This window comes from Marmota flaviventris, chromosome 5 (genome assembly GCF_047511675.1).
Source record: "Marmota flaviventris isolate mMarFla1 chromosome 5, mMarFla1.hap1, whole genome shotgun sequence".
Taxonomy (NCBI): Eukaryota; Metazoa; Chordata; class Mammalia; order Rodentia; family Sciuridae; genus Marmota; species Marmota flaviventris.
The window spans coordinates 31,341,877-31,355,986 of NC_092502.1; the positions used below are offsets into that span (position 1 = coordinate 31,341,877).

Below are 14,110 nucleotides of genomic sequence, written 5' to 3' on the forward strand. Positions count from 1 at the left end.
CCTGTATTATCCCTTGAATGCGTATCTACTTTCTTAAAGGGGTTTCACTAAGTTGCTTAGGGCCTCGTTCAAATGCTGAGGCTGGCTTTGAACTTGTGATCCTCCTGCCTCAGCCTCCCCAGCCGCTGGGATTACAGGTATGCACTGCCAGAGCAGGGCTTTGAGTTTGCTCTAGTTTATCCTCAGCACCTAGCAAAGCGTCTGGCAAGTATTCATTGGATGGATTACTTACTTCAGGCCTCAACCTGAGTGGGGTGTTAAGACCCCTGTGAATAGATCAAAGAGAGACCCCAGGCAGCTATTTGTATAGATCCCCAGAAATTAGGGCATCCCTCTGTGGCACAGGCCTCTGCTGTCGCTCAGGATAGGGCGGTGCCTGGAGACCTCGCAGGGCAAAAAGGACACAGCACAGCTCTATTTGGCATCCAGCTGCCCACTGGAGGTGGGGGTGCCTGGACTCCACTGGCCGACCTCAGTTTTCCCATCGGTTCTCCGTGGGGTAGATCCCGAGCCGCCCTTGCAGTCCAGAGTACACCCACTCCGCAGCCGCTGCAGGCTGCGGAGGTGTGAGGGAAGCCTCGGGCGCGGCGGGCAGAGCCAGGGTACGCCGCCGGGCCCGGCGAGGGCGCTCCAGGCCGGTCCTCCAGAGCAGTCGCGTGCCGCCGGGGCCCCTCTAGCAGCCGGGCGGTGGCGCGGTGTGCGTCGGGAAAGCGGCGGGAGGATCCGGCCCTCGGCTGCAGCGCGAGCCATGGTGGGTGGTGAGGCGGCTGCAGCGGTGGAGGAGCTGGTTTCCGGGGTGCGGCAAGCGGCCGACTTCGCCGAGCAGTTCCGCTCCTACTCTGAGAGCGAGAAGCAATGGAAGGCCCGCATGGAATTCATCTTGCGCCACCTGCCTGATTACCGCGACCCGCCCGACGGCGGCGGCCGCCTGGACCAGCTGCTGTCCCTCTCCATGGTCTGGGCCAACCATCTTTTCCTGGGCTGCAGGTGCGGACCCCTGCCGGCCGGCTGACCCTGCTCCCTGCCCGCCGACCCTCAGCCCTCTGACCCAAAACCTCTGTCCCAGACTGAACCGGTCCCCAACCTCCCATCGCACTGGCTGTTCCGCCGGCTCCTTTCCACCTTGCAGCCCCTTGGAAAGATGCTTAATTTTTTCTGACCCTCAGTTTCCTCATCTGGTAAATGGGTGGTTATGATGGCTACAGGAATTAAAAGACGAACAGCTTAGTACATGGTGGGCTCGAGAGTTGCCACATTGCTGTTATCAGTATTACTAATTACTAGCTCAGATCACTACCTTTTCAGAGTGCGTTTTAAGTCCATTTGCTCCTTTCACTCACAAGGCAGAAGTGCATAGACTGAAAAAGACTCCCCCGCCATCAGATGAAGAGGCTGAGAGAGAGGAAATGATTTTTGTAGGGCATGCAGCTTCTGGCAGGATTGGTAGATTTTATACCACAATGGTAGGATCTGTGTCCCAGGACTTTGTCTCCCCAAACCCCAGACTATTTGATCCTGAGCAGGAGCTAGGTTTACTTTTTTGCCTTCCCTTTAGTGAACTTTTTTGAACTTATCTTTTTGTCAAGGTCCCAAAGTCCACTGCTTCTTGGCAACTGCATCAAGAGAGCAAGGTCCTGCTTTTGAAATGCCTGATTGACCCTTTTTTGACCCTATTAAGAAGAAGGCAGAGATCTTGAGGATTCCTTCTACCCTCTTACAGTTTCTTGAAGTTAGAATAGAATGACTTGGTTTGGTGCTGGTTTCTGTACCTTGACTCTGGTCACATGACCCCTCCAGGTCAACCCACTTGGATTTGCTTTGGTTTTGGTTTTGGTGCTGGAGGTTGAATGCAGGGCCTCTTGCATGCTAAGCGCATGCTCTAGCACTGAGTTACACCCCCAACCCCAGATATTGGGATTTATTAGAATAGGATATACCAGATTCACCCATCCCAGACACACACTTCTCTCCTTTCTGCCTTCTGTACCCCTGGGAATTCTTGGTTAATAGGTTCAAGATTAGACGTATGTCAGAGAATGGAGCAAATGAACAAATGATGCTGTTTTCATTAGACAAACATTGTAGATGTTTAAAATAAAAAATATTTTTTTGCCCTCATACCATATTCATGAATATGTACTGCCAGACATATGGTGCCTCTGTTTTTGAAAATCTTGAAACATCTGCTCTTATTGGCATTTCCAAAGCCTAATTCTGTACCCCAAAAGAGGAAGAACTATTTTCTAACCTTGTGCTGAACATATATATAGGTTTCCCCAACAGTATCAAGTTAGTCCACTGAAGAACACAGCAAAGTGGCCTGTGCTTATAGCCCCAACTATTAAGGAGGCTGAGGTAGGAGGATCACTTGAGCCCAGGAGTTCTAGGCCAGCTGGACAGCAGCAAGACCCTATGCCTGCCTGTCTCTGTCTGTCTGTCTCTCTCTCCCTCTCTCTCTCTCTCTCTCTCTCTCTCTCTCTCTCGTACTGGGGTTTGAACCTAGGGATACTTTACCACTGAGTACATCCCTAACCTTTTTTTATTTTTATTTTGAGACAGGGTCTCACTAAGTTGCTGAGGCTGGCCTTGAACTTGTGATCCTCCTGCCTCAGCCTCCTGAGTTTCTGGGATTACAGGTGTGTGTTACCATGCCCAGCAGTAAGACTCTTGTCTCTTTAAAAAAAGAAAAATTTAATACTTCTAGAGTTAAGTTTACAGTCTAGTAACTTGCAATTTCTTATTAACCCACAGTGACTAGTAATTCTTCCAAGGTTTTTACCGTACTACTTTTTATTGTGCAGTTACAATAAAGACCTTCTAGACAAGGTGATGGAAATGGCTGATGGTATTGAAGTGGAAGACCTGCCACAGTTTACTACCAGAAGTGAATTAATGAAAAAGGTAAACAGGATATCCAAGTGCATTTGATGAAAAAGTGTAGATTTAATGGTCCCTGATTTGATGACACATATTGGGGTACTGGTTTTTATGTTATTTTTTTTCTTAGTTGTAGATGGACTCAATACCTTAATTTAATTAATTTATTTTTTCATGTGGTGCTGAGGCTCAAACCTAGTGCCTCACACATGCAAGGCAAGCACTCTACCTCTGTGCTATAATCCAGCCCTGGGGCATACTGGTTTTTGAATACCTTGTTTATTATTCCATAGATCTATGCCCTTTCAGTTTTATTTCCCTGCAATTGGTATAAACATTTTTATAACTAGCTAACAAGCCATCTTAATAAGTTATGCATTGTTGGTGGAATAATACCTAAACTCAACCTCTTTGGTTTGTCTACGTACACTCCATTTTAAGTTTTTTTCTTGATTTTAAGGAAACTGTTGGCTAGACTAGTGCAAAAATTTCCCAATTGTTAAAAAATCTTGTTGGTAACAAATTAGTGCATCAGTGCCCCTTCAGGTGAGGGCTGGACCAGACTTGTTTGGCCTCTCTGACTTGATAAGGAATGTGGCGGCTAGAGTAATGTCCAGATCCCATAGCTGCTCCCTAGTCTGCCGGGTTGGTTTAACCTGAGGCTCTGGGATTGGACAGGTGAGCTCTTGCCTAGGGTCTTGTATCTGTACCCTGGAGCTGCAGCTATGGAGAGGATATGGCTGTGGAGGAGATGCAGTGGGGTTTCCCAGCTACTTTTCCAGAATAACCCTCAAAACATGCATTTTTCACATTTTTCCCAGTCTCCTCATGTAGCAAAACTAATTGCTCCCTTATCTTCTGAAGTTCCTTGGGGCATTTGCCCCAGCAGATTGTGATGTTGATGGTGCCTGAGGTTTTAGTCCTTATAACTGCAACAGGCACTCAGAAAATACTTCCAAAATTAACCAAAGCAATAAAGAGCTTCTGGCCTCTTTTTAGTTGTATCTTCAGACATAGGTAAGCTCTTGTTTCACCCCAATTGGCATGTTTTAGGAGACAGGGCACATAAAGAGGTCCTCTTTTCAATAGTTGAATCCTCAGCTGCCTAGAAAGGCATTTTAGTCCCAAACTTGATTTCTGGTTTGTTTTTCTTAAAATAAAACATTCTTTCAGTTTTTTAATCTAAATCTGGGGTCAGAAGATTCAGGTTGGTGTTTGAGATGCTATTTTATTTTTAAAATCAGCTGCTAATATATAGCAGGGAGCCATGTGAATTGGTAGTTTTGGACTTTTTGGAGCCTTTCATATAATACTTTAAAAAATCCTTAGGTGTTCCAGAGTGGTGAGGGGGGCCCAGCCAGGAAGGAGCTAGACGGTTGCTGGCTGTCAGACTGTACCCCATGAGGCAGGGGTGATCCATCATTTTCTAACTGCTTGTGGCAGTCTTTCCTTGTTTTTGTTCCTAAGACGTTTTTGGCTATCCTTCAGATCTGCTTTTCTTATGTTAGTTAGCCATTTTACTTCTCTGTCTTGGTTTTCTGAACAGTAGCTATACTCTTTCCAGTCCTGCTGGGCTATTAGAGATTAGAACACTCCATGATATTTGGGCTATAGATCCCAGAAAGAGACTAAAGAGATTTTCATGTCCTCAACATTATCCATAGAAGTGTGTATACATTGGGATGGATCTGTCTAAACTGTGGGGGTTTTTTTGGTACCTGGGATTGAACCCAGGGGCATTCCCCAGCCCTTTTATGTATTTCATTTAGAGATAGGGTCTCGCTGAGTTGCTTAGGGCCTCACACAATTGCTGAGGCTGGCTTTGAACTCTAGATCCTCCTGCCTCAGCCTCCTGAGCCATTGGGATTACATGTGTGTGCCACCATGCCTGGCAGGATATGTCTAAACTGTAAAGGGGTCTTTCACTTTAAAAATGTGTAGAGCCCATGCCCTGGGATGCTTTTTTTAAAAAAAAATTAAAAAAAAATTTTTTTTTAGTTGTTGATAGACCTTTATTTATTTATGCGCAGTGCTGAGAAACGAACCCAGTGCCTCACACATGCCAGGCGAGCACGCTACCGCTTCAGCCACATCCCCAGCCCTGGGATGCTTTCTTGATATCATCTTTACATAAAGCGAGTCTCCAGAGCAGAATCCTCAGGCTTGAGCTTATCATTTCTAAAAGTAGTGCTGCCTGGAAAAAGCCTGCATGGGGGCCATAATTCTATACTTTTATGGATTAGGTGTGTTTTAACTTCCTTTATATGAAACTAATGTTTTCTTTGTAACCAAGTTTAATTTTAAACTGCTGGTCATACTGAAAATGAAATTCATTGCTCCTGAAAAGTGAGATTCTTAGAGGGTACTTTGAGTTTTGCAGTTAAGACTCTTCTAGGGGGCTGGGGATGTGGCTCAGTGGCAGAACACTTGTCCAGCATTCATGAGGCTCTGAGTTCCAGTCTCAGCACCACTAACAAAACAAAAGCCCATCTAGATGAGCCCATCCTGAGAACAGGCCATCCACCTGTGTGCCATGACTATCCCCTCCACTGAAGGCCGCTCTGCAAACCCACTGGAAAGAGCCACAGGGCCTACCCAGCAGTTTTGTCCCTTATCTGCAGTTTCTGCATGTTGTAGAAGAAGCTGTGAAACATTAGGCAACAGTGCCAGCCCTGAGTGGGGGAAAAAACCCTGATGTTAAGCCACACACCTGAAAATGTCCGTTGTTGTACTGCCCAGAATTGATTCTTAGCTCTAAAATTAGAGATCAGTTGGGTTTTAAAGCTAGCTAGCAAGTGGAAATGATCGCCTGGCATTGTTGGTATCTCAAGGCCAGACAGTGATGATGACTTAGAGACTTAAGCCCTCAGTAAGATTTTAAAAATACTTTTTAGCTATTCTGCAATTTTGAGGCAAGTACATCTCTGTGGTCTGTTCAACCTTTTTTTTTTTTTTTTAATGTGAGAAATGAGTATTGGTCTTTGACAGTGGGATTTGATAAACAGTTGCAGTGTATGATTTTCTCTTGTGAAAGAGGGTTTCAAATACAAATATATTGAGCAAACAATCTTGATTATCCAACCACTATCCAGAGGCACCTGCTTGAAGCATGTGTGGTTGCCTAGCTCACCTGTTAAAAAGTGCTAATTAACAAAGAGGAGCAGCTGACTCAGGGAAGAGTGGCATTGCCATGACTGTCAGAGTTAATATTTCCAAGATAGTGTCTTAATAACGGAGAAAGGAGTGATTGACTAGGAAGCTTCATTACTGGCTCAAACAAGTTGTCAACTTAATTATTTGGTCAATTTTTCCTGAGAATATTTGTATATTCCCAAGAGGAAAAACGGCAGGATGAAAAGGGACCGTAGATGAAATGTGGAAAAAAAGTTAGAAAAACCAGTGTGCCTACATTTCAAGAGGCACTTTTTTTATGCATTATGCCCAGTCTTGGTAAGCTCTGAGGTAATGCTTTGGTGAGAGTAGCCATGTTCTAAGTATTGACAAGTATTGCTGAGTATTTAAAACAAATTCAACCTGTCAGACTCATTAATACAGAGATCTTACATCTCAAGATAAAAAATATGCTCAGTGAAACTACTTTTAATCTGTTAGAAGTCAAAAGAAGCCAATATTTTTATCTACCGCCCAGGATGGTTGAATCAACTGCTAGTACCTTGTGGAAAAGACTGTACTGTGGCTGGGCATGGTGGTGCATGCCTGTAATAATGAGCAACTCCAGAGGCTGAGGCAGGAGGATCACAAGTTTGAGGCTAGTCTGGGCAACTGTCTTAAAATAGAAAATAAAAAGGGATGGGGATGTAGCTCAGCAGTAAAGCTCTGGGTTCAATCCCTAGTATCAAAACAAAACACTGTACTTTTAGCAACCCATATCAGTGGCAACTGATGTACTGTTGTAGTTGGGGGTCTGTCCTGTTGGAAATTTGAGAGAGAACTGAGAGGACTTTTCTTCTTTAGACCGAAGATGGTTTTTTTAGGTGATACTGCATTCTTCCAAAAGGAGAAAGATTTCTTATATTTTGCTTTTGTTGAGGAATTTCATTTTATCATCGCTTAAAAAGACTGACTGGCTTAGCTAAGAAAGAGGTCATACCTTGAAATCTCTGATTACTCAAAAGACTCTCAGATTGATTCATTACTAAATGTTAAGGAAATCCACTCAAATACAAGGTGACAGCCAAAGTGATTTCTTCACACCCTGCTTAAAATTTGTCTAAATCCAAGTTTAAATTTACCAAAGGTGCTAGAGAGTCCCCAGAAAGAATATATCTGCTTCAGTTCACCACTATTTGAAGACATGCTTTTACAGTTTGTAATAGTGTGAACTCCAGAAATATATAACCTTCACATCTCCTAAATACCCTGACTCAGTGTGAGATGTTGTGAATTACTACCTGAATCTGACTACTTTTAATTTAGACCAAAAAGTGTTTGTGTGATTCTGCGTTTAGAACCCTTCACTGGAGAGCATGAAGGTGCATTTCAAGTATTTCCGTTACCGCTTTAAATTGTGAACATTTATAGATTGCAAGAGACAAGACAAGAAAATTAGATTCTGGCTTCGAAATGGATGATGTGGTCAATGTTTTGCTAAATTTTCTGTATGTAGTAAAATATTAATAATTTCTGAGTAGACTTACCATCTGGATAGTACATAAATATTATATCACTGCTATATTTTAATTTATGAAGATGAATTCGATTCACTGGACTGCATGGCTATATAACCTTTTCTTTTTTTCCCTCTCAGCATCAAAGCTAAGGAGAAGATGTATCACATTTTCATCATGGGCCACAGGCTTAGAGAGGAGGCTGGAATGAATGTGACAGTGACCACAGCAGCTCTAGACTCCTGGTAGAGGCAGTTGGAATGAAAAAGGAATCTGTCTAGATTGGCTTATAGAAGTCATTATTCTTTCAGTAGCTACCACTGTAAAAGTATGCATGGATATTTATGTATTTATAAATCATGCACTCCAAGATGATTTCGTCAACATCATATAAGCCTTTGTTCAAGATGTCCTTTTTTTGTAAATGTTGTAATAGTGGCAGGTAATGAATTTTATAGTTTGGATTTTCAACAGTATACCTGTAAGTGTGATTCTGGGTTTTTTTTTTTTTTTTGCCTTTTTTTCTGACTAAGGCAAATCAGATCTTTTATTTCCTTATTTCTACATGAAATTCCTTATTTATACCATACTGTTCTTCACTGTCATTATATACCTATCTTTGTGTAGGAAATGAGAATCACATTGTGGGCTAAGGTACTCATGAGCTAGCTAGCTCATGGGAAGAGGCAGTCTACAATAAAGTATCTGGCTGCCCACTGCGGTGGTGTGCACCTATAATCCTAGTGGCTGGGGAGGCTGACGCAGGAACATCACAAATTCGGGGCCAGCTTCAGCGACTTAGCAAGGCCCTAAGCAACTTAGTGGGACCCTGTCTCAAAATAAAAAGGGCCAGGGATTTAGCTCAGTGGTAAAGCACCTGTGAGTTCAATACCTAGTACAAAAAAAAAAAAAAAAAAATAGCATCTGGCCTTATTTTAAAATTCATTGCGGGCCAGGGGTGTAGCTCAGTGGTAGAGTGCTTATCTAGCATTCTTGGGCCTTAGGTTTCATTCCCAGCACTGCAGACAAAAAACAAAAACAAAAACCCAAAAAACAAGTAAAATTCACTCATAGGAGATTCTCTGGCTTTGTCCAGCCAGCCAGATGATGTGTAGATTGTCCAGGTCTCCCAGGCTGCTGGGTAAAACTTGGGTCTTCTAGACTTGAGGAACTATCTTGCACAGTCTCTCAAGAAATACAGTATAAATCTGCTCTGCTTTGAAATTTTGGAATTAATATTCTCCCTTTAATTAATGTACGTGTTTTGAACCCTCTTCCTGTTCCTTTTATTTAGTTCCCACTGTTACATATGTACCTCAAATCATAGTGGGATTGGGGCTTCATTTGAGGGTAGCAATGTAAGTCTAACACAGAAAGAGTCACTCATCATTGATAGGCACTTGCAATAGTTGTGAAACCTGCCTTAACTTAATTGGTGAAAACAGGTAGAGCTGGTAAATAAATAAAGTAGAGCTGGTGTCTGTGGGCAGAGAAGTTATACTTTTGGATGAAGGCCAAGCATCTTCCCTTGTATGGGCCACATCTCTGTGCAGCTTCCAGTTCTAGTCTCCCTAATGATCATGAGATGGACTGAGTTAAGTCAGGCTCTCTGATCTGTAACTTTGGACAAGCCTACTTCTTTCCTTACTTAAACTTGCTTGAATAATGGAGATCACAGAAATACCTACTACAGAGAAGCATGACAAGGATCAGGAGAGTAAGTTTGAAAGCCAAGCACAGTGCTCCTTGACTTGGTTTTTTTCCCCCCTCAAATGTAGCCTAGATTATTTCCATTCTGATTATTTATACAACTTTGTGTGAGATTTAAAAAATTATATTACAGAATGTGAAAACATCTGTGTGATTATTCACTTTTAAAATGAAATTCCCATAGATTTCTCATGGATTTTTCTTTCTTTCTTTCTTTTTTTTTTTTTTGTGCTAGAGATTGAACCCAGAGCCTTGGCCATGTAAAGCAATAAATACTCTACCAATTAAGCTACATTCCAGCCCTTGGATTTTATTTTCTATATGTAAGTTCCAATGAAATAGCCTTCCCTTGCATAAAAAATTGATTTTCCCTAATCTCGTTCAGTTTGATTGTTTACTTAGTTTTTGGTGTTGGAAATTGAACCCAGAGGCCTGGGTCATGTGAGGCAAGTACCCTACCACTTAGTTATACCCCCAGCCAGCCCTATCTTTCAGTTTATTTTTAAAGAATTCTACACTCTAGTTAACTAAAGTGTATTATTTATCTATAAATCTACCTATTTATTTATTTATTTGTAGTACTGGGGACTGAACCCCAGGGGCATTGAACCCTGAGCTATATCCCTAGCCCTTTTTATTTAAAATTTTTAAAAAATATTTATTTTTAATTGTAGTTGGATACAATATTTTTATTTCACTTATTTATTTTTAGTGGTGCTGAGGATCGAACCCAGGGTCTCACATGTGGGAGGTGAGCACTCTACCGCTGAGCCACAATCCCAGCCCTTAAAATTTTTTTAAAAATATTTTTTTAGTTGTAGATGGACACAATATTTTTATTTATTTATTTTTATGTGGTGCTAAGGATTGAACCCAGGGCCTCATGCGAGTGAGGCAAATGCTCTACCACTGAGCCACAACCCCCCCCGCCCCGCCCCAGCCCCCTTTATTTTGACATAGGGTCTTGCTAAGTTGCTGAAGCTGGCCTCCAACATATGGTCCTTCTGCTTCAGTTTCCAGTTGCTAGAGGTGTGAGCCACTGAGCCTGAACTCTCATCTTACTTTTTATTTACTTATTTTGGTACTGGGATTGAACCCAGAGGTGCTTTACCACTAAGCCACATCCCCATCCCTTTTTTAAATTTACTTTTTTATTTTGAGACAGGGTCTCACTAAGTTTCTTAGGGCCTTGAGTTGCTGAGGCTGACCTTGAACTTGCAATCCTCCTGTGTCAGCACCCCCAGGTGCTGGGATTATAGGTGTATGCCCCTGTGCCTGGTCTCATCTTACTTTTACAATTGGTAGTAACCTCATGTATAAAGTGAATATTTTAAATTTTCATTCTTCATGTATTTTTGGAAAAGAAAATAGCAAAGAAATTCAAATTTTTGTGTTGTAGTATTCCTTGTGTAGGTAAAATGGCCCATGATTGGCTTTGAAACAGGAGCTCATACCACATGCAAGCTGCAAGATTCTGACCTTTACATATACAGTTCTGCCCAAGAGTTGGGATGAGAACAGGTAAAATGATATGAAGGGACACGGTAAAGTATAAACCTTCAAGTAATGACTGAGAGAGTATCTTTTCTGTTTCTTATACAGTTGAGATGTTCAGCTAACAGTGATGCTCTCTCATGTTATTCAAGCTATATCTACAAAATTGCTTTCAGAAATATTCCTTAGAGTCACCCAATCATTCTTCTACCTTATCAGCGGTAAGGATTCTCTCTGAACTTTTCCAAGATCCACTTGGAACAGTGGCTTACCTATCTGTGGGCACTGGGAGGAACCGTTGCCTGTGCTCTGATGCTTTGGTATCTGTAGTAAATGCATACTGTCCCGTCTTGAGATTTCTATCACTCTGTCAGGTGACTTGTGTTAACTCACTTCTCCAGTTCAAAACGGTTTCTGCTAACTGGGTGCAATTGTGCATGTCTGTAATCCCAGTATCTTACGAGGCTAAGGCAGGAGAATCCCAAGTTTGAGACCAACCTCAGCAATTTAGCAAGACTCTGTCTCGAAATTAAAAATAAAAAGGGTTGGTAATAGCTCAGTGATTAAGTGCCACTGGTGATGAAGCACCACTGGGTTAAATCCCCAGTACTGCAAACAAAACAAAATAAGAGATTAAGTATCTTAGGATCTCCAGTACCTAAATTAGTCAATCAATCAATAAAGGGTCTTGCCCAGCAGAATGTGTCTGGAAGGAGACTGTCAATTTCTGGATGTCTGAGGCCTGTGTGACCTATGATGTCTAATCATGGCTCTCATTTATCTCCCCCGCCCGCCCCAGGTACTGAGGATTGAACCCAGAGGCACTCTTACCACTGAAGTACACCCCCAGCTCCCCTCCCCACCTTAAAAAAAAAATTGCAACAGGATCTTGCTAAGTCACCTAGACTAGTCTTGAATTTGCAAAACTTGAATTGCTGGGATTATAGTCACCTCACCTGGCTCTTATTCTTGACTAGTTTAGCAATACCTTTTGGTTCTGTAGGAGAAAGAATAAGTGTGGATCTTCAGAGGTAAGAGTTTTAGAACTTAAAACAGACATTTAGTCAACAAAATTGCTTTAACAATTACTGAGTGCATTGCTAAGAAAAAGAGTCTGCCGTAATTTTGCATGTATATAAATAAAATGAAAAGTAAGTCAGGCAACACTGTTTTTTCTTGAGATTCACTGTGCTCTTTCTGAAAGTTAGGACTCCTGGAGCTGGGTGGTGGCATACTGACTCTTACACTTTTGTTTGGGAGGTTTTCTCTTGAGTGTCAGCAGTAGGGCAGAGTCTTTCCCATGTGCTTGTCAGTAATGGAGGTGGGCCTGAGCCATTGAAGAGGTGGAGTAAAAAAGACCATCACCTGAGCCAGAAGCTGTGGCACACACCTGTAATCCTAGCAACTCAGGAGGTTTAGGAAGGAGATAGCAAATTCAAGCCCCTTCTGGATAACTTAGTGAGACCATCACAAAATTTTAAAAAGGGCTCAGGATGTAGCTATTACCAACCCTCATTCCTGCCCTGGGTTCTCTCTGAGGCCACACTGTGAGGATAGGAAAATGTCCTAACTTAGATTTACACACAAAAAAACCCAAGTGCCTACAATCTCCTACCCAGTGAAGCACCACCAGGTTAAATCCCCAGTACTGCAAACAAAACGAGATTATCATTTAAACACAGAGGCTCTTGGAAATCAAGGAACTGAAAATAAAAATTAGACTATTGGCTCCTAATAAATTTGAGTTGATTTTTTACCTAGACTTGGCATGTGAATCACAGCTTTTTCCTTTGACAGTGTTGTTAGACATGTATGCCTCTTCAGAATACAGCCCAGCTGGTCCCAGCCTCCATTCTACTTTTCCAGCCTTGTAGGCTAGTCAGTCAAAAAATTATTCTTAAATATGGCACTCCAACCTCATTTTCCCTGGCAAATGTCACTTAGGGGCCTGCTCTTCTTGGCCCTCCCCTGGTTTAATGAAGGGACAATTGGCAGTAAAGGCATCAACCTTGAGCCGTGTGGGCCTGGTGACTAAAGCTCTTGCATCCCTATGGAAGCTGGCATCAAAAAAATCTCATCCTCCTAAAGCTGTTGTTTTCCTTTCCCTTTGGCCATGTTCTAAGAATGCTGACCTATCCACAGTAGGTGTGTGCTGGGAGATAAATTCTTCCTGTTGAGTTACTTTATTTCAGTATAGGAATCTGTAAAGTGGGGAGCCTCCAGTTTTATTTGGAAACTTCAGTGGAAAAACTCAAAAATGCTTGGCACTTTATGGGCTCTGACTGCCTCATTCCTGCCCTGGGTTCTCTCTGAGGCCACGCTGTGAGGATAGGAAAATTTCCTAACTTAGATTTACACAAAAGAAAACCCAAGTGCCTACAATCTCCTCCTCAACCAAGTTCTGTCTCCAGAGATGCAAAAGGTGAATCTTTTCAGTTTCAGTTGTTGAGCAGGGCAAAACATGCAACTTGACACCCATTAGATACTAAGTGACCATGTCTATTTGATGAATGGGAGTAGGCCATTAGCAATGTAGTAATAAATACCAACCTGCTCTGGGGAGGGGACAGAAGCAAAACCACCGGTGGAAAAGGGTCACCAGATGGCAAATCTTGCCAAAGCTTGTAAGTGGCCACTGCAGATTCCACTCCCAGACATTATGTATCTTAGGATCCCTATACTTATGGATCTGGGGCCTGTGCCGCCTGTGGGTATGTTCCTTTCACTGCAAAGATGGCCCATGTTCCAATGATGGCTATGTGATAGGAGCTCTTCTATTTTTTTCATGTAAAACCAACTATGACTCATCATCCTGGCTACAATGGTTTCGCCTTAAACCAGCTGTTTGCAACATCTCAGGTTGAAAAATGACTCATGTCTCCTTCTACCATTTTGTGTTTACCAAATTATCTTTCATGATTGTTCCTGTTTTTGTAACAAAAAGCACACCTGCTATGTAAGAAGTGTCCCTAGAAGGCTCAGAGCTTGGACCCTGAAGATCCTTTGCTATCCTTTAGGCCTCCAGTCCAGGCCTGTGCATGCAGATGGGCTATGAGGAAAGCAGTTCCCAATGTTGCTTTGGTATTTTTTTTTTCCTTAAGATATTAGGGATAGAACTCATGGTCTCCTGCATTCTAGGCAGGGCTCTAGGACTTGGCTATAATCCATGCCCTTTTTATTTTGATACAGTCTCCCTAAATAGCTCAGGCTGGCTTCAAACTTGTGATCCTTCTGCTGGGATTATGGTGTGCACCACCACTCATATTATGGATTCTCTTAAAATCTGATTCCTCATGCTCATTGTGGCCTCAAGCTGCACTGTATAGAACCACCAGCCCCTGTCAAAAAACCAGTGGTTTAAGTGCTAATCAAAGCCAGGTGCAACTGTCAGGCCTCAGTGC

At 42.5% G+C, this 14,110-nt stretch overlaps 1 protein-coding gene across 2 annotated transcripts; it reads left to right on the forward strand.

Annotated features, from left to right (window-relative positions):
* The first annotated feature begins 721 nt into the window (after positions 1-721).
* Positions 722-12,465, forward strand: Cdkn2aipnl (CDKN2A interacting protein N-terminal like). 2 transcript variants are annotated; one of them, XM_027949570.3, is made up of 3 exons: positions 722-987; positions 2,802-2,901; positions 7,646-7,758. In XM_027949570.3, the coding sequence occupies exons 1-3, from the start codon at positions 749-751 to the stop codon at positions 7,655-7,657; spliced, it is 351 nt and encodes a 116-aa protein (XP_027805371.1). In that variant the 5' UTR covers positions 722-748; the 3' UTR covers positions 7,658-7,758. The 2 variants fall into 2 exon arrangements, with proteins under 2 accessions (XP_027805371.1, XP_027805372.1); XM_027949571.2 differs by lacking the exon at positions 2,802-2,901 and having other exon boundaries at positions 7,646-12,465.
* The last annotated feature ends 1,645 nt before the right edge of the window (positions 12,466-14,110 follow it).

Coding starts and splice junctions, on each gene's coding strand:
- Cdkn2aipnl (XM_027949570.3), top strand. CDS start 749: ATGGTGGGTGGTGAGGCGGCTGCAGCGGTGGAGGAGCTGGTTTCCGGG. Junction 988..2,801: donor CATCTTTTCCTGGGCTGCAG/GTGCGGACCCCT, acceptor TTTATTGTGCAG/TTACAATAAAGACCTTCTAG.